Source organism: Vigna unguiculata, chromosome 5, assembly GCF_004118075.2.
Source record: "Vigna unguiculata cultivar IT97K-499-35 chromosome 5, ASM411807v1, whole genome shotgun sequence".
Classification (NCBI taxonomy): domain Eukaryota; kingdom Viridiplantae; phylum Streptophyta; class Magnoliopsida; order Fabales; family Fabaceae; genus Vigna; species Vigna unguiculata.
The window spans coordinates 46,129,223-46,150,492 of NC_040283.1; the positions used below are offsets into that span (position 1 = coordinate 46,129,223).

At 33.2% G+C, this 21,270-nt stretch overlaps 2 protein-coding genes across 3 annotated transcripts; both read right to left on the minus strand.

The window, feature by feature from the left end:
• Positions 1-603: 603 nt before the first annotated feature.
• On the minus strand, positions 604-2,422 carry LOC114184783. The gene is made up of 2 exons (XM_028072092.1): positions 2,401-2,422; positions 604-1,094 (listed from the first exon to the last, which is right to left on the minus strand). Exons 1-2 carry the CDS (start codon positions 2,420-2,422, stop codon positions 604-606), a joined length of 513 nt encoding a protein of 170 aa, XP_027927893.1.
• Positions 2,423-14,190: 11,768 nt separating this feature from the next.
• On the minus strand, positions 14,191-18,553 carry LOC114185236. 2 transcript variants are annotated; one of them, XM_028072849.1, is made up of 5 exons: positions 17,557-17,644; positions 16,748-17,477; positions 16,222-16,524; positions 15,734-15,825; positions 14,191-15,361 (listed from the first exon to the last, which is right to left on the minus strand). In XM_028072849.1, the coding sequence occupies exons 2-5, from the start codon at positions 17,276-17,278 to the stop codon at positions 14,485-14,487; spliced, it is 1,803 nt and encodes a 600-aa protein (XP_027928650.1). In that variant the 5' UTR covers positions 17,279-17,477; positions 17,557-17,644; the 3' UTR covers positions 14,191-14,484. The 2 variants fall into 2 exon arrangements, with proteins under 2 accessions (XP_027928650.1, XP_027928649.1); XM_028072848.1 differs by having other exon boundaries at positions 16,748-18,553.
• Between the last annotated feature and the right edge of the window lie 2,717 nt (positions 18,554-21,270).

Genomic DNA, 21,270 nt, shown 5'->3' on the forward strand with positions numbered 1-21,270 from the left:
CAAATTTCTTCTCATAGAAGGTACATAAACAACGTCCTTTAATAACAAAACATGTCCAGAAGGTAAATTTAAAGAAACTACTCCTATGTCTTCAACTAGTGCTCTAGCTCCATCTCCCATGAAAATCTTGGACTCGACATCACTTGGTTTTCTCAGACTTGTGAACCCCTGTAAATAATTCACAACATGAATAGTAGCACCCGAGTCTAACCACCAAGAATTGGGAGGAACATCAATAACATTAGATTCAAAACAAGCTAGAGCATATAGGAGTATACCTTCCTTATCAGCATTCTTCTTCTTAAGAATATAACAATCAACTATCTTGTGTCCAAATTTCTTACAATAGGCACAATTCCCCTTGAAGTACTTCTTCTTAGGCTCCAAAACCGCTGGTGCTTTCCCTGTGTTCCCTTTTTCAGGACGAGATTTACCTTTGAAGCCCTTTTTCACAGGTTTAGTGCTTGAATTAGTAGCTGTAAACTGCACACTATGAGACTTGGTCTTTTTAATCGATGCTTCCTCTTGAGAAATAATAGCTATCATTTCATCAATTGTCCATTCCTCCTTTTGAGTGTTGTAAGAAGTTTTCAACACATCAAACTAAGAAGGAAGAGATTCCATAACCTGCCAAACCAAGTAACTATCACCAAGATCTACCTTTAGAGATTTGAGTTTGTTATAATAGTGCACAAGCTTCATCATATGCTCACGAACACCACTGACACCATCATATTTGGTCTTCTCAAGAAGTGACAGATATTGACCCTTTTGAGCTTTATCAAAAGTCTTAAACTTCTCACCAACTGATCTCATAAAATCCTTAGCATTGTCATTATCCGGAATGCTCTGTCGAATAGACTTCTCCATGGTATATCTCATCACCATTAGGCACACCCTGTTCGAGTGTTCCCATTTTTCACGAGAAGCTCTCTGGACAATAGTGGACTCAGGCGTAAGAGCTGAAGGTTCTGCTTCTCTCAAGGAAAAATCCATGTTGGTAATTGCTAGATACAAATCCAAAGATTCTTTCCAATCCTCAAAATTTGTCCCATTTAAAGTTTTGACCGAAGTCAATGGCATAGGCAAAGAAGCTGGTATCAAAATAACAAAGAAACATTTAATACACATTTATTGTGTAAATAAACAAAATAAATGTTTCTGAATACACAGCAAAATATGCCTATGATATCAAATTATTTCTCATTCACTATGATCCCGCCTAAGGGTCCCGAATCATAATAAATAAGAAATAAAACAAAATATAAAATATAATAAAATACAATGAACATTTCATGCCAAAAGAAATCTAATACCGATAGGGTACAAGACAAATAATTCACATAAAATACATTAATAATAAATTGTATCAAGAAAAATAAAATACATTAATAATAAAATACCGATAGGGTATAATTAATATTAATGTAATATCAAATTAATTTAAAAAATATTTAAATTATATCATTTCCATAAAATTTCATACAAGTATACCCACGATAGGTGAGTTAACAATTATATAAAATTATATCATGCTTAACAAAAATATAATAAATTATATAATGCATGAAATAATAATAATAATAATAATAATAATAATCGTTATTATTATTAATTTAATTTTTATTTATTTATTTATTTTATTATTATTAATTTAATTTTATTATTATTAATTTAATTTTATTATTATTTATTTAATTTAATTTTTTTAAGGTGTCCTGTTGTTAGCCACAGTGTGCACGTGGCCATTATGCTTTGAAAAGTTCAAAAAAAAAAAAAAAAAAAAACCGACGCACAGTGGCCCCGAAAAAGTGCCATCAAAACTGCATTTGTTTAGCAGTTATGCATTTGTTTGACCTATTTGGGTGCACGGGTTCAACTTCGGTTAGATAGAAAAAAAGTGCCATCAAAACTGCCTATGCAGTGAACAGTGCGATGAACAGATGACCACCGATGCAGTGAACAGTGCGATGAAGACCTCCGATGAACAGTGCAAAAAAAAAAATCTACACCGATGCAGTGAACAAAAGATGACCACCGCGCACAAACAAAACCGACCTCCGATGCTGCATCGTGATCCTTACAGACATGGCTACCAATTAGGATTTTCAAGAACAATTAGGTTTGCACTGTGCAAACATAAAACCCATAAAATTGGGTTTACCGAGAGAGAAGCTTATCAATATTGGGGTTTCCTTAATTAGGATTTTGAACATAATTAGGGTTTTAAACAGTAACTAATCCCCTCTATTAAATTTCCAATATCATGATACACTTTCCAAAAGAATAATGAATAATTATATTTTGTATCTTAATAGGCTCTGATACCAATTGATAGAAATAATATATGTATAAGATACAATAATACAATATATTCAAGTATGAGTTAAAATTGTGTACCTGGAACTAATGAAGGATCCATGGAAGCACGTAGTATGAGATGTTACTGTTCTCTTTCTGATGGATATTTTCTAAACGTAAGAGTATTTTACGTTGTTACATAAAAACTGACTAATGGGTATCAGTTTTATATCCCGTCAGCAGAGACCAGGGACCTCTCAAAATGTATCTGATTATTCAAGCCCATCACAGATCGTTTATTAAACAATCCAACCCCATCACAGATCGTTTATCAGAATACCCAAAATTATATATATATTACCCATATAATAATTAATATTAACGAATAAATTAATTTATTATTAATGCTAATCCATAATAATAATAATTATACAGAGAATAATAATTTTATATAATTTTGTTATATAAAATATAACAGGGGCCAGTGCCATGCAAAACTATTATTTCTATTAACACTTTAATATTTATACAATAATTTATTTATATAAAAATTAATTAATTACAAACAAAAAGTGAGAGGCTTCCAATTTATTGGACAAATTTCTTGGTAAATTAAAAGTCAAATGAGGTCACTTTTTTTTGTTAATTGAAAGGAACCAATACATTTAAAGCCAAAATTTATGGTCTACTTTTATGTGAGATCACCCTATAAACATTAGTTAAGAGTTTCTCCTATATTCAAATACCTGTGTAGATAGATATTTTGGGGCTGAAAGTAAATTATAATATTTATTATCAGTTTTAAAATTAATAGTCTGGCTTTAAAGTCTAAAATTATTTATAAACATTTTACCTCTATGAAAAACTTCACATAAAAGAATTCCGTTAAACTGATGTTATTGAATAACTACAAATCTACAGAATTAAATAAATACGTAGTACGATTAGTGGGAGGATAAATGTTTTTATTTATATATATATAATTATTTGGGAAACAATGCAGAATCCACTAAAAAGTTAAACAGGCCATATACTTTTGGGCTTAATCCACTGAGTGGGGCCTATTTTAGTGAAAAATATAAATGTCATTTAATCACTTCTGACGGGAATAGGTAGGAAAATTTTTAACCTAGGGTTTGATTTATAAACCCTAAAGAGGAGATTCTGAAACTTTAGTGCAAGAGCAAAATTGACTGGCCAAGATCGAGGTTTCTAGAAGCAATCACAGCGAATTTTATTAGGTAATTTATCTTATTATGATTAGATTTACCAATTCTTTTAGCATTGTGTATCTCTCTGTGATTGATTAAAATTTTACGAGTTTACATTCTCTTTTTTTTTTTACTTTCTTAATAACGATCCACCAACGCGGAACCTGGATTTAGCATAGTACAACCTCTAGTATATAGGTAAGATTGTGATTATGAATCCGAAACAATTTTTTATAGTACAGATCAAGCCATTTTTATTGTGTAGTTCTTGCGGCAGAAGAGATTAGAATAATTAGAAATAAACTTTAATTTGTAAGATGTTTGATTTGGGTTGCATCTGCATGGTGTAGCATGTTCCTTTTGTTTTATGGTTAGGATCATTCATATATTTTAGGGGATAGTTCTTTTGCCTTAGATGGGTGGAATACTTGAATTTGATCACTTTTTGGTGTAAGGTGAAAATTGGGTTTGGGTTTCACCTTAAGAAAATTTGGGTAGTGCTTATTCATGGGTTCAAACTCAATTGCGAAGTGTTTGTTGATTCTTGTAACTAAGAGTCCGTGATTGATTCACTTGGAGTATGACGCAGAGAAGTGTTGTGTTAATGTTTTCTTATGTTTTTATTTAATTAATTTTTGTTTTAATTATTTTGTTTTTTTTGTTTTATTAAGTTTTGATCATGTCAGGCGGCCAACTTCAACCTCCCCCACTTCCCATAGATGTTGGTCAACTCTTAATTGAGATAGAGCAGTTACGTCAACGTGTACGGGAATTAGAAACAGAAAATAAGCATATACAACGTGATCTAGGCGAAATTATTCAACAACTAAATAATGCTCATCAGGAGCATATAAACTTCAAAAATTCACGTCGGGATGAATTTCTCCGACAGGTGGACATAGTTTCACGTAAACTCTTTGGAGGATAAAGATATCCATGCACCATCACTTCTTTTCTTTTTTTAGTCACTTTCCTCATTTTTCTCATAAATGTTATGTGCCTTTTTATAATAATAATTACTCATTTTTATATCCTCTTTTGAAGTTTACTCATGAAATTTATGTGTATCTAATTAATTAAGGAGGAGATTATGGTGATATAACTTAAGTTTTATTTTACTCATAATGTGGGTAGATAATGAAGTCGTTATTATATCTTATTTTACTCTTTTGATTATAGTGCAGATAAAAACAGTGATAGAAACAGTGACACAATCTTTTATATGATAAAAATAATAATTCAAGTTGATAAATTTATTGTGTTTTAATTAAATAACTACAAATCTACAGTGATTAAATAAATACTTGCCATTTCTGATATCACCCATTTCTGATAGATGCTGCCCTTCGTCAGATGGAGCAATTGATTCCTTATGTTTGGTAACTCCTAGTTGAAATAGGCAGTTGTGTCGATGTGTAAAGGATCTGGAAACAGAAAAAATATGAGATACAACATCATGTACAAGAGTTAGAAACATAAAAAGATCAAATACATCATTTAAATGAGGTCATTAAGCAGCTAAACAACGTCCATCAGTAGGAGAAGATAAACTACAATTTTTTTTTCAGGATGAATTTCAACAACATATGAAGGTAGTCGCGAATAATCTCTTCCTCCATACCCTTTTCCCTTCCTGTATATAGCCATTTATGAACCATTTTTGATAATCTCTCTGCAGCAACAACCTCTTACATAGTCTTAGTTGTTGCTATATGTGTTGCATCATTACTTCCTGTAACAAATGTGAACATAGAAAAAGAATGAAATAATATAGTTACTTTTCTATTCCTTAGAGAAACTTTGACTAAATTTCCAGGGAAATTGGACAGTTTTGCCAATAACGAGGGCCCTCAACCTCAGCCTACCCCGCTCAAGATAGTAAATCAACCTTCATCGTTCCTGATAGATGTTGCCCTCCTTCATATGGATCAACTTGTTCCGTATGTTCGTCAACTCTTAGTTCAAATAGGGTAATTACGTCAGGAGCTGGAAATAGAAAATGGTATGATACAACATAATTTAGGCGAGGTCATTTAGAAGCTAAATAATGCCTATCAAGAGAGAAATGAAATTGTTCGGAAGAGAATCGAAGACATTTAGGGAGAATAAACTACAGAAATTATCTTCAGATGAATTTAATCGACAAATGGGCATAGTTTCACGTAATCTCTTCCCTATGTAACTTTTTTCCATTTTCATTTCTTGTATGTAACCTTTTTTGGTAATTCCCTTCGGGGAAAAAGGTAGAGGATAGATGATATATACAAGTCGTTTGAGTAGATAATACATGTACCATTATCACCCACATGTTAAAAACATGTATGAGGTCAGGATGAGGCTCAGATAAGGTTGACATTCTTTCAAAGTGTTGGTCAGTCTGACCCCTCCCTTTAACAAGGTGATGCTCCCTTCTTTATTCCTGACATCCATCCTGCTTGATCTCAATCTCTCATACATTCGTTGAAGTAAGTGAGTCAACATGGGTTGACGTGATCCCGATGTCTACGTGAAATGTTCTGGGAAAGGTAAAGTGAACTTTCGGGATGTAGTGGATAGTTGGGCCTAGCTCGGACACGTAAGTCGTCCAATGAGGTACAATTTTTATTTAATTAATTTTTGTTTTTTAGTTTTTCGTTTTATTTATTTATTTAAATTCATTTTTTATTTAATTACTTTTCATTTTATTATTCTTTTGTTTTAATTTTTAGTTTTTGTTTAATTTATTTTTGTTTTAATTATTTTGTTTTTTGTTTTATTAGGTTTTGTCCATGTTAGGCGGTTATGGCAACAACGAGGGCTCTCAACCTCAACCTACCCTGCTCCATATAGTAAATCAACCTCCCCCGTTTCCGATAGATGTTGCCCTCCATCACACTTAACAACTTGTTCCCTATGTCCGACAAACTCTTGGTTGAAATAGGGCAGTTACGTTAATGTGTACAAGAGTTGGAAATAGAAAATTTGTGAGGTACAACATGATTTAGGCAAGGTCATTCACAAGCTAAACAATGCCTATTAGGAGAGAAATGAGATTGTTTGGTAGAGAATCAAGGACATTCAGAGAGTATAAACTACGGAAATTCTCTTTGGATGAATTTAACTGACAAATGGACATAGTTTCACGTAAACTCTTCCCTATGTAACCTTTTCCTTTTTCCATTTCTTATATGTAACCTTTTTTGATAATCCCTTTTGAGGAGAACGATAAAGGATAGAGGATATATGCATATCGATTGAATAGATGATAAATGTACCATAGTGGCCCACATGTTAAAGTCATATATGAGGTCGAGATGACGCTGAGATAAGGTCGACGTTCTTTTCCTAGTGTTGGCCAGTACAACCCCTCACTTTAACAAGGTGATGCTCCATTCTTTATACCTGACATTCGTGTGACTTGATCACAATCTCCCATAAATTCGTGAAAGTAAGTGAGCAAACATAGGTTGACGTGACCCCGATCTTAGTGTGAGATGTGTTGTTTTTATTATCGTGTCCTAGGACAGGTGAGGTGGGCTTTCAGTATGTAGTGTATAGTTGGGCCTAGTTCGGACACGTAGGTCGTCCAGACCCCGAGTACGCTATGGAGTTACAATTTTATTTAACTTTTTTTTTTAGTTTTCCTTTATTTATATTTATATTTATATTTATTTTTTATTTAATTACTTTTCATTTTATTATTTTCCTTTTTATTTTAATTTTTAGTTTTTAGTTTTTATTTAATTACTTTTCGTTTTAATTTATTTATTTTTTGTTTTATTAGGTTTTGTCCATGTTATGCGATTTTGACAAGAATGGGGCCTTCAACCTCAAGCTAACCCGCTCCAGATAGTAAATCAATCTCCCTCAACACGTTCCCGATAAATGTCACCATCCATCATATGTAACAACTTGTTCCCCATATTCAGCAACACTTGGTCGAAATAGGATAATTACGTCAACGTGTACAGGAGCTGGAAACAGAAAATTGAGGTACACCATGATTTAGACGAGGTCATTCAGAAATTGAACAATGTTTATTAAGAGAGAAACGATATTCCTTGGTAGAGAATCGAGGACATTCAGAAAGAATAAACTACAGAAATTCTCTTCGAATGAATTTAATCGACAAATGGGCATAGTTTCACTTAATCTCTTCCATGTGTAACCTTTTTCTTTTCCATTTCTTTTATGTAACTTTTTTTGATAATCACCTTCGGAGAGAACGGTAGAGGATAGATAATATATGAATGTTGGTTGAGTAGATGATACATGTACGATAGTCAATCACATGTTAAAATCATATATAATAGCCCCCCACATGTTAAAATCATATATGAGGTTGAGATGACGTTGAGATTAGGTCGACATTCTTTCCCCAGTGTTGGCTAGTCCGACCCCTCCTTTTAACATGGTGATGCTCCCCTCTATATTCCTTATCTTTGTTTGACTTGTTCTCAACCTCCTAAATTCGTGGAAGTAAGAGAGACAACATGGGTTGACGTGACCCTAATCTCTGCGTGGAATGTTTCTCATTGTCATGTCTTGGGAATGGTGAGTTGCGCTTTTGGGATGTAGTGGACATTTGGCCCTAGGTCAGACACGTAAGTTGTCCAGACGCTGTGTACACTAGGAAGGTACAATTTTTATTGAATTAATTTTTGTTTTCAATTTTTTGTTTTATTTATTTTTTATATTTATTTTTTATTTAATTACTTTTCATTTTATTATATTTTTTTTTGTTTTAACTTTTAGTTTTTAGTTTCTAATTAATTAATTTTTGTTTTAATTATTTTGTTTTTTATTTTATGAGGTTTTGTCAATGTTAGGCGGTTTTGGGAACAATGAGAACCCTCAACCTCACGTAATCTCTTTTCCTATAACCTTATCCCTTTTCCCATTTCTTATATATAAAATTTTTTGATAATCCCCTTAGGGGAGAAGGGTAGATGATTGAGGATATATGCACGTCACTAGAGTAGAGGATACATGTACCATAATCACCCACATGTTAAAATCATATATGAATGCATAGTTTTTGTGACAGAAGTCTATGAATAAATCACTCTGTGTAAATAACACAAACTTTAAACAATTCTGATATGTTAAGTAATTTATGTTTTTTCATCTCTAAATAACACAAAATTTTAACAATTATGATCTATTAAGTAATTTCTACGTGAGGTTAATGCCAAACATATGAACCGTCACTTCTTTTCCCCTTTTTTTATTGCAGTCTCTCCCTTCATTGTTCTCATAAAGGTCACCCCCAAGTCATATGCCTTTTTATGATAATAATTACTCATTTCTATATCCTTTTAAAGTTTACTCATGTATGAAATTTTTATATGTACCTAATTAAAGAGTGATAAGGGATGCTTTAGAGAGGGGAAAAGATTAAAGAGTAAAGGTGAGATCCAAAGGAAGAAAGAGCACACTTAGTAATTGGGAAAGGGATAAAGAGTTATTGACAAATTTGTTCTTTCTTTTACTAAAAGACGAGATCGAAACATTGGTGTCCACCGTGGGGTTCGGTAAAACTTGTGATCGACACCACACATATTAAAGACGAAGATGACCACTGTAACTGTTGGAAATCAGGAAGGTGACCTGCTCACCATATGGGAGGTTTTGCAGCACATCAAAACTCTACGACAAGAGAAAAAGACAAATCGAAAACAGGCAGACGAAGAACATGCTCGGAGGCAGGCCAATGACAAGAGGCAGCGAGTCGAATTCGAAGTCGAACGCGAGAGGTTTTTAAAGGAGTCCAAGGAATCTCGCCAAACCCTGGAGGAGTCACTCTCCGGCATGAACAATTACAAAAGTATAATGATGAGCTATATGCGTATATGAGAGAACAAGACAATTATCGAGACTGCATCATCTCTGGGAAAGCAAATATTAAGAAAAGGGTCATCATCTCGCTAGAAGGATCAAGGAGGAGGCAATACCACCTCACTTTCTAATTCCCAAAGTAGCACATTTAGTGGAGAGGGTGACTCGTAGGCCCGTCTCAAACCCGTAATTTTGTCGTTTACAGGTCTTACCCGACCCTGAGCTGAGCTTATGGGGGATTTTGTTGTTTACAGGTTTTATCCAACCCCGAGTCGAGCTTAGGGAGATTTTAGTATTTATAGGTTTTACCTGACCCCAAGCTGGGCTTAGGGGCATTTTTTAGATTTTTGAGGATTTCCTGTGTGGACGTCTGATGGGTGGTGTGAAAGTACAATAGGATAACGACAATTCTTCTGACCAATCACCTTTAGGGGCTATATGGTCCTCTTTAATTGAGGCGCTGCCTACGTGGAGATTAGTAAACCTCAACCGAAATACACATCGCCCTTGGAGGAGTATGGTCTTTCGTATATGAGGTGTACTCGACTTGGAGATTTGTAACCTTCAGCTGAGCTTTAGGGTTTGTCATTGTTTCCAGGGTTTCACCCAACCCTAGGCTGAGCTTGAGGGTTTTTTGTTGTTTTACGGGTTTTTCCCGTGGTGGGTTCCGCACGGCTCTCGGACTGTGCATGGTTCAGCGGTTTACTGATGCCTGTCTCGAGACTTCTCACCATGAATGCGTATTTTGATTTTAAGTAGGGCCTGAGAATCAGTTATACCAGGGCCCCAAGGTAAGTGCCAATATGTTCTCATCAATGTGTCGAGGAGACACTGGGTGGAACAATTAATTTAAGATTCAGGATGAGGTTGATATGAGGCCAAAATGAGGCCGGGATGGATGAGGTTGAGATCAAGTTGAGATTCTCTCCTTAGTATTGCCAGTCTGACCCCTCCCTTTAACAAGGTGATGCTCCCCTCTTTATACCTAACCTCGTCCGACTTAATCTCAACCTCCCCTAAATTGGTTGAAGTGAGTCTTCATGGACTGACGTGACCTCGATCCACGCACGAGATGTGTCGTTTCTCATAGTCATTGCCTAGGAAAGGTGAGGTGGACTTTTAGGATGTAGTGGATAGTTGGGCCTAGTTCAGACACGTACGTCGTCCAGACGTCGAGTACGCTAGGGTGGTACAATTTTTATTTAATTAATTTTTATTTTCAGTTTTCGTTTTCGTTTTATTTTTTTATTTATATTTATTTTTATTTAATTATTTTTCATTTATTATTTTATTTTTGCATTAATTTTTAGGTTTTAGTTTTTATTTAATTATTTTTTGTTTATTTGTTTTTATTTTATTAGGTTTTGTCCATGTTAGGCGGCTTTGCAAGAACAAGGTCCCTCAACCTCAACCTCCCCTGCTCCAGATAGTAAATCAACCTCCCCCGTTCCCGATAGATGTTGCTCTCCATCATATGGAGCAACTTATTCCCATGTTCGTCAACTTTTGGTTGAAATAAGACAGTTACCTCAACATGTACAGGAGTTATAAACAGAGGCCATTCAACAGCTAAACAATGTCTATCAGGAGAGAAACGAGATTGCTCGACAAAGAATCTAGGACATTTAGAGAGAATAAAGTACATAAATTCTCTTCAGATGAATTTAACCGACAAATAGGCATAGTTTCACGTAATCTCTTTTCCTATAACCTTCTCCCTTTTCCCATTTCTTGTATATAAATTTTTTTTTATAATCCCCTTTGAAGAGAAGGGTAGATGGTTGAGGATATATGCATGTCGCTAGAGTATAGGATACATGTAGCATAGTCACCGACATGTTAAAACCATATATGAATACATAGTTTTTGTGACAGAAGTCTATGAATAAATCACTCTGTGTAAATAACACAAACTTTAAACAATTATGATATGTTAAGTAATTTATGATTTAAATTTAAATAATTATACTCGTAAAAATTACCAGTCGTCCAGATCAAAGAAATAGTTTCACTACGATTAACAAGAGTACAAATGAGTCTCAATCAACAACACAAATTAGTGTCAACACCCAACCAAATAGCAAAGCAACAAAGCTTTCAATTAGAGAAAAATAAGAGAAGAAAAACCTTTATTAAATCATTGCTTCAGTGTGAAATTAATTTCTCTCAACTCAGACCTCATATCGGCGATCTGACCGATCAGAATGAAGAACAATGTGTTCTGAACCTGTTGTAAAATATTCAGTCCGATCCAACGGTGAACGAATCCGCAGTACCAATTTTACGATGACAACTCTGTGAAAAACGTGAACATATTCTTTTCTCTACTGTTTTTTGTGTGTCCTGACTATATTGTTCGGTCTTTCTATTTATTTTCCAGCTCCTCTCCACTAGATTAAGTGAGACATAAACTTCTCAAATTTGAAACTTTTTTCCACACAAGAAGGAAGTCAAATACCCAACATCACTTTATTGTATTATTTATAGTTTTCAGTTATAAATTATGACATATTCAATATACATTCCAACCTGTTCAAAGAGAAAAATTAAAAAGAAGTCTCATATTGAATATTTGTTTTTTAGTATTTTTTTTTACATTTGTATATTATTTGTATTTGTATATTATTGGCACCGCCTTTTAGTTTGCAGTGATTTTTTTTTTACTTGTCTTTATTTTATTATTTTTATTTCCATTTTAAATTATTTTTGTCTTGTGTGTTTCGCTACTCATTTTAACATTATTCTACGTTATATAAGTTAATCTCTTATTTTATCTAGCATTATGTATATTTGTTCAAAATTAATAACCTAGGTTAGTTAAATGTGTAACTAATTTACATATTAAAGATGTGGATAGATAGCGGGCTGCTTGTACCCTCGGTCCACTATAAACTGGGTATGCCTGGCATATGAACCATCACCTTTTTCTCCTTTTTTTACTTTTTGCAAAGGGGTTATTTGTCGATCTTAGTATTTTTGAGGTTTAACATATTTAAACAATTATGAAAAAGAAAAACTTTTACAGTAAGAGATCTAACTTCTCTGTCACATTATTTAATTCTGTAGCTGATATTTAAGGAGATATATAAAAAATTATCCTATCATAGTAAATTGTGAAATGAGATTACATCGAAGTACTGTCAAACAAATCATATTATAATAAATGTTATTATCTGAATTTGAATTTAATGTAAGTCTTCTAACAACAAATCATTGTATTTATATATCTCTATATCTTATTTATGTGAACAAAAATTTTTTATTAGACTTGACTTCCGAATATTTCTATATATTAATATTTTCACTGCATGTTTAATTAAATTATTAACTGATTAGTATTCTATATATTAATATTTTTACTGCATGTTTAATTAAATTATTAACTTATCAGTATATTTTCGTGTGATGATAATATTTTAATACGCGAGCATATAATTCTTTAATAATAGATGCAAAAAGATGTGAATAAATTTAATAATACCTCTTCTGCATATATGTTAATTGTTTTTTGATTGTCATGCATATTTTCTATTGTGCAATACTAAGTACGCTAAATATATTTGTGAGGTGTGAGGTGTGGATATTATATCTATCTTTTGGTATTTTGTGTCTCATATCCAAATGACATAATAAGGTATAAAATTGAATTATCATCACACATCCATAGCTCATTGCAGCCAAACCAATCAAAATTTTAGGCTTATGAAGAGGTTTAAAAAAATTCACATTTACAAAAGATAAAATAGTTATTTTCAAAATCTGGGGAGTGTCCAAAGAAATTATGGGAATGCAGGAAGTAAAATCCTTATCAGTATTGCATACTAAGAAGTCAAAATCAACTCTCTGCTTCTCATTTGAACAGATTGACTCGGATGTTGTTTCCGAGAAAGTTGGGTGAAGTGAGACCAAGAAACTTTCAATTTCCCATGTTCTTATTCTTTTAAAAAAATTCCGATGCATGCATTTTTATCATCTTTGACTTTGACCTTCTCCAAATCGAATAATATAACCAAAGTTTATTTTACGAAATCATGCTTTCTTTGTGCACGACTTTTTCCTGCATTGCACATTTTTGAACAGTTCCTACAGTCAATAGCATCCTTCTATTTGTACAAGTTTGCACCATGTTCCGGTTTGATGAGTTGATGCAGTATTTTAGGGGGTAAACAATGCTACTTCAAAAGTTACAAGTCATTATCTTCATCACGAAACAGTGGAACAAATGTCACACATAGTACAACCACTTTATCGTATTATCTGTAGTTTCCAGTTATAAGTTATGACATATTCAAGATACATTCGAACCTGTTCAAAGAGAAAAATTCCGAAGGGGCAAATAAAGAACTTGAAGGGAGATTTTCATTTCTCATGTGATTGGTACTAAATAAGAGTATAAGTGACATGCTTTCTTGTAACTTGTAGCTTTGTAACCTTCTATCAGAGCGTACTTTGCTTATAAATCTCTTAATATAGATTTATTCGTTTGATGATAAAGCATTATTGGTGTAACTTGACTGATATTTTTCAAGAGATTAAATGCTAAGTATCAGGGAGAATGATGATGGCACACTAATATAAGTACATTCACAAAACAAATCTGCATAATTGGTACCTTTTTCAAGTTCCATGCTTGCATAACTATTCTACATTCATAAAATTGTTAATAGCTTAACTACATGCAATTCATTCGTCTGTTTATTCCTTAAGTAGATCACAGTTTTATGCCTCATTGCTGCTATTGTGATATTTAACCAGAAGACTGGTACTTAATTCCCTTCATTAAAATATTATCCATGGTTTGGGAAACTGTGATTTAACACCTACATGATTTGGAAACTATGCAAGAACTCAAGGAAAGGCATTAGAAAAGATCATGTCAGCTTATATCTTCCACTGTTTCAATTTGTATAATTTCACCTGAACAATATTCAGAAAAATGAAAGAAAAATATCCTCACAAATCATGTTTGCTATCTCCCCTAGTAAAAATTAGATTCCATCTATACCTCAAACCCCATGTAGGATTTATGTACAAACAGAAGAGAGAGGAAAAAATAAGTGATATAGAAAGGGGACCTTGGACAGCTTTTAGTGACCAAGTTTAGACCCACTGATCCCTACTAATCATGCATAGTTAAGCTAAGCTATGTACTCATTCACCTTTTGGCTTTAATCTGTGTTGTTGTTTGGATCTGAGGTGACGATTGTGATCCACCACTGAGTGCAGCAGCAGCAGACTCAACATGAGTAAGAAGATATTCATATATTTTCTTCCTCAACCGGTCAATCGTCTCTGCTGATATCTGCCATGATTCTCCCTCATCCTTGCTTGAAACAATTTCATCTAACCAGTCATTAACACTTTTTAGTTGGGTGAGCATACCTGCTATTTGGTCATTACCTGACAAGGTTGTGTCCCCATCACTGTCTAAGAACCTCTCAACAAAACTCAAAAACCAGTCCCGGGATTGTAACTGCAACATTTCCACCAAATTAACCACCTCATTGAGGCCGTTCCCTCTAACCCATTCAGGGAGTGGTTGTGGTTGGACTAGATGCTTCTGCCCATTTAATAACCCATCACCTGGTTTGCGAGGAGTTCCTTGTGATGCATGCTTAGAATTTGCTGTCAAACGGGTCTTTGCATGAACTTTTGACGAAGTATCTTCACTTGAATTGTGTAGAACTAACATGGGTTGATTTCCCACCACAGTCTTTTTGTTTTGAGAGCTGCTTGAAGCTGGAGGCTTGGATGTTTGTGATTCTCTTGTAAAAACAGCAAAGGATGACAGATTGGTGGTCAAGGCTGCCTGAACCCAGGAAGCCGCTTGTTTTTGTCTGTCTGATTTTACTTTCAGTATGTCTTCCGCTGTACCCTTGTCATAATCTGGAGATGAACAATCTGGAATGTGTTTTGTTAAGGATTCAGCTATTGTCCTGGTACTATTCAAGCTAGCATGAAGGGTTAAAAACTGCTCTACTGCTGGCTGTGGGTTATGTTCCTTAGCAGAATTAGTTACCTCTGAATATGTTCTGCCAGAAACATCACAAACAAATGTCAGCAACAACTTGGTATGTAGCACGGTATTAGAACATTTTGACATAATAGCCCTCATATGGATTAAATATATTTATGGATAAACCTGAAGTCTATATATTTTCAAAAGTGTCCAAGAAATCTCTGCCTGATTACACATAATAGTTAGAGTAAATTACAGGTATTCTGAATGTGATTTGGAGTTTGTTAGTTCTGGCTAATTTTGATTTTAAAAATGTCACATTCTCCACATGTTGTTTCTCCTCTCTCCAAGTCAGTTCAAATACACTTCACTTACCCACGTCTTAAACTTTACTATTAAATGTAAATGTGTAATGGATAAAGTTCAGGTATGAACATATTTGCACCTTAGACATTGCAGTAAACTCTCTGCAGCAGCAGCCTCTTGCATAGCCTCAGTTGCTGCTATCTGTGCTGCATCTCTCTGCATCATTACTTCCTGTAACAAATGTGAACATAGAATAAGAATGAAACCATATAGTTAGTTTTACTTTGGCACACCAGTTTATAAAAAGAAACAATATGGTTAAGAATTTATAATCTGAGCAGAAGTTAAAGTAAGGTCATATAATATTCTAAATAATGTATCAGTAGTAAGGATATATATTTGGAACAATCACATTATCCAACTTTATACCTGCAGTATACTTATAAAATGGTATACATTATACTTATTTTAGTTGTTTTCATATATATAACTACAGAAAACATTTTCAAAACACTTTTGCCTTCCTTTCTCGTCTCTAATGCAGTTTTCAGTGGGCGATAAATGCATATTGACAGCCAAGAACCAGGGAAGTACAATGCAAAGTAAATGAGTTCTTAATAGATATACCCTTCCAAGCTTTGAAATAGATGATGGGAGTGAAGCCCATTGAACATTGGCATCTGTCACTTTTCTATTATTCAGAGAAACTTTGACCAAATTTCCAGGGAGGCTAGAAACTTCTGCTTTCTTTCCAATGGAAGTTCTTGACTTGCTCGACTTATCTGGTTCTGCTGTAGTTCCATTACCACTGGCCTTCTTTGCAGACGTTTGAGTCTTAAGTTGTTCCTTAGTTGATTTTGTTGATGCTTGGATCCTCTCCTCCTCTTTAGATGGTCCTTTTTCGATTGAAACGCTTCTTCTCCTAGGAGTCTGGTAGAACAAAAAATTAAGGGAAAAGATATATGTAGTTGTTTAATTAACTCAATCCATGAAAGTAATGAAATTCAAGTCTCTCATACTAACACTGACTAAACTTGATAGTAGATTATTCCGCATAAAATTTCAAAAGAAAAACAATGAAAAGGAACAATTACTCCAACAAGCCTATGCATTTGACATTAAGAGCTTCTGAAAAGAAGAAATGTCAACTCACACTTAGTTCAGGCTTAGGATCAAATTTGGTTGCAACCTTGGTTTTTGAGGACTCTCTAGTCTTGACCTCAATACTCCCTTCCCAGCTCTTCCGCAGAGCCTTAGTCCCCAGCTCAATTCCCTGCACCAAATTTCTAACCGGATTCGCAATTTTCTTTCCAGCAGCAGAAATACTAGCCCCACGAACCATCTTTCCCGTCTCCACCACTCCCACCCTAGCCCCAACCTTAGTCTGGTGTTGCCTCACCCCATTGGCAAATTTCTCAAATGAGGTTGGTAACGAGTAGCAACTACTTGGTGACGAAGGAATGGACCGCGAATTGGTAGACCTCAATCTAGTCAAAGACTCTTTCTTCACCTCAATCCTGAGTGGAGGTTTCACTGGCTGAGGCTGAGATTTGCCCCTAGTCTTGCTGGATTGTACTTCCTCTTTACCACTCAAACCACCACCATTTGATCTCACTCTCTCTTTCTTCTCCTTCTCTCCAACCCCACCACTATAACCTTTCCTCGGAGACTTCGATCTATCCATGTCAGAAACACCAGAAGAAACCCCATTCTTGTCCTTATTATTGTCGAGGAACGCAAGGGAATGAGTCGCAACAATATCCTCAGGGGTTCCGACACAAGGGTGTCTCCCAGGAACAGGCCTAACCCCTCTCAGAATGGGGACGGGAGAAGCACCCTCCACACGATCAACAAACACAAACTGACCCAACTGAATCTTATCACTGAGAATGAGATCATCATGTTCATCAGGGAGAGAAACATAAGTAGCGTGAGAGGAATCAGAGACTTTGAGGTAAAAACCTTGATTTGGGAAAAGTTCGCCCCCTGCAAGCGCCGGAACAATGCTCACAACCTGCAACAGCGAAGACCTGTGCTCACCACCGACCTTCACATCGGTGTTCATGTGCTGCAGAAGCTTCAGAAGCACCCCCGGTACCAGATTCGCCATTGTTTCCTCCACCACCCTCAATATGCATCCCCAACAAGAATAAACCCCTCTTCTTTTTCTCTCGATTCAAACAAACTCAGGCACAAAGCTACAAACTATAACCCGGGGAATTGATTTTTTCTTTTTTAACAAAGATAGCCTAATTCACAGGTTAATCAAAAAGGACAGAGAGCTTTCAGACTAAGAAAAAAATCAGATTTCTGATAGGCCAGTTTAGACAGCAAATTTCAGAACAAAAAACAAGGAATAGGACAATATCCACTAAACAGGAACATAATTAATATCGAATAACCAATAGGATAAAAAAATACAAAATAAAGGAGAGGAATTTGTTCGTTGTACTATTCCGCTACAGGTAGGTGTACAGAACATAACGTTACAAACAACCTGCGCCAAATATTTGGTGGAAATACCAGAAATTATTTGGGGTTTGGTACGGTTGTGTTCGGATGAGGAAAATAAAATTAAAGATGGAGTGAAATGAATGTTTTTTCGAATGGGAGAAAAAGGGTGCGAAAAGTTGTGAGAAATGAGAAGAGAAGAGGTATAATTGGCGGCAGGGTTATTGCATTGCATGATTGATACGCAAAGAGGTGTCAGCGTCTGACAAACACATCTCCACACACATGCTCTTCAACTCACACAATGACCCACTCTTTTGCTTTGTTTTTGGTTGGATCCAATTCAAGAGATTCTATTGCAGAGGCACCATTGTGGTAGTTTATGTGTTGTGCCCAACCCAACCCACTCAATCCAAATGTTCTATCAGAGACAAAAGGGTACACTGTTCTTGCTTACTAGCTAGGGTCTAAATTCGTGATACTCTTTTCTTTTACCATCCTTTGGTTTCTGTCTGGTTATCTGAAAAAATAAGGAAGAAATGTTTTTTTTTTTTTTTTAATTGTGGAATGATTAAGGTTTAGTTTTGCAGAGGAAATGGATGCATGTGGGAGGCAGCGTTAGTCTTAGGACCAAGGTAAATGGGTTGTCGGCTACCAACATAATAGGCATTACAACACTATTAAAGCTAACACGCATTCTTATTTTTTTTTATAATGTTTTTATTATTATTAATGATTAATGATAACCTTGCATGCATTATCTTTATTTGTGTGACTCAAATATTAAAACATGTCATCTTTTTTCAACCTTCCTTGTACATAAAACAATTTCAATTGGGCTTTTTTTATGGTTAATAATTACTTTCCTTAGGAAATAATAATAACAAGTAAAATAAATTTAATTTTTTTCTTAAATATTGATTTGTTTCTACAATTTTCTTTTAATAATGCAGATTTGCAAATTGGAATTTTAGGTAGGTTAATAATTGTTGAGAATTTTTAAAATTTGGATGGAATAAACTGCTCTAGCATGAATTTGATTACACTTTATTTGTATAATTAATTAGTGAGTTGACAAGGGTGAACTTTCTATCTGCAAATTTGGAAAAATAAATTATATGATAATCTTGAATTTGTAGATATTTCAAAATTTTTAATATAAATTTTAATAACAATTTTCTAACATTATGTATTTAGAATAGATTAATTAATACTTTACCTAAATTGAAACAAAACATTTTCGAATAAATAACTAAATTGGGTAAATAGTAAGAAGAAATTGTTTATTTATAATTTAATACGAAAAACTTTTACCTTTTTCATACTATTATTTTTTGGCTCTATAATTATTAAATGCAAATATATTTTATACCTTTTTCGTATTATTGTACTGTATCTATAAATAGCATCTTATTCAATAACTACATATCTTAAGTAGATCTTTGCAGATTCATAATTTTGTTTTTAGAGTTTATGAATTTTTAGAAATCAAACACTGTCGTTTGTTATGTACATTCCTGTACACTAATACCTAACACGTGAATGACATTATATCCAACCGTTGACCAAGAATATTAAGGATATAAATTTTTCATTGCAAACCTAAAAATAACTATAATACATTTGACAGAAGAATATTTAGAAAGAGGAGTCATTTCTTTGTTAAAGTCAAAAGAGCATATTCTGATTGTTATACTTATGAATGTATAGTTGATATTATTATAACATATATGAATGCATACAATTTTTTATTTATTTGAGCATATGACGTCTATTTTTTACATTATATTATATTAGTCTAATATTTGAGAATTACTATTGGAGTTGAATATAGCATGTTGGCAAATTTTTTATTAGAGAAAAAACATTCATCCACACGGTTCAGGAATTCAGAAATGCCATAAAAAGAATTATTTTATAAAATTTTGATGCGACTTTTTATATATTTTTTCCATTCTAATTAGATTTTCCCTTGTTTTCTGTAGTTCTAAATGTGCAATGGGCTCTAAATAAATATAATAAATATTTAATTATTTTATTGATATTGTAAAATGACATTTAAAATTATTTAGCTCAAAACACACCTTATACTCTAAATTGATAAATGTGTCAACAAAAAACTTAAAAATGATGTATAATTAAATACAATGATTTAAGTGAAACCTGTAATCCAGTTTCTTATGGGACAACATGTTGCTCAGTTACAGTTTGAGCCAATGATAGATAATCTTGATAATATTATGTTGTGGATGAATCTTCTCTTATTAAAAATTTAGATGGTGCTGTAAATGAAATATGATTCATTGGCTTATATGCATTAGTTGAAAGATGTCACTCTCATTGTGTATAGTTTGCAAGATTTACAACAATTAGATTCAATTAATAGTAGTTTAACAACAGTTCCTAATCATTTGACATATAAAGAGACTCAACTTAGAATATGAAAATATTGATTAATGATGGCTTTTCTAATATGATGAAGAATTTGTTTATATGGAGTTTAATGTATAAAATGATTTTCGAAAAAGAAATTATGAATTTTTTTCAAAATAAGTGCTGTGTGGTGTAATTTTATCATGAGATTGATGTGATCTCTATATTTTTCAGTCCTCTTTTTGTTTTTTCAAATAAATATTCATGCAATGAGAGAGAAAGTAATATTTAACACGAGTTTATTTGGAAATTAAATACAATAATTTTGATAATATAATTTTACACATTCAATAATATTATTAATCTTGTTTAGTTTAGTAATAGTAATTTTCACTTCAATTTTAGTTACAATTTTTATTTTCTCTCATGTTCGTGAGTAGAAGTAAAAGAATCATTTACAATATTTAGAAAGTTATAATTAAATTTTTAATATAAAAAAAATATATTTTGAAAGTATGTACTCAAATATATGATTTTTTTTGCAATAAATTTAAGAAATGTCATATTTTATTAAAATACATGATACTTTTAGAAAACAAAATGTAGAAAAAAAACACTTTTTTTTTCATAAACTCAATACAGTAAAATCCACATGTATTCAAATCATATTGCATACTTTTTTCTTATACCCAAAAGATAATATAAAAGCTAAAAAAAATGGACTTGAAAATGAAAAAAAAAAATCACAATATAAATGAAAATTAATTTAAAAAAGAATTAAAATGTCATAAAAACAATTTGTGATAAATATATACGTATTTATACCTTTTTTTTCTTGTATTTTCTCTTTAC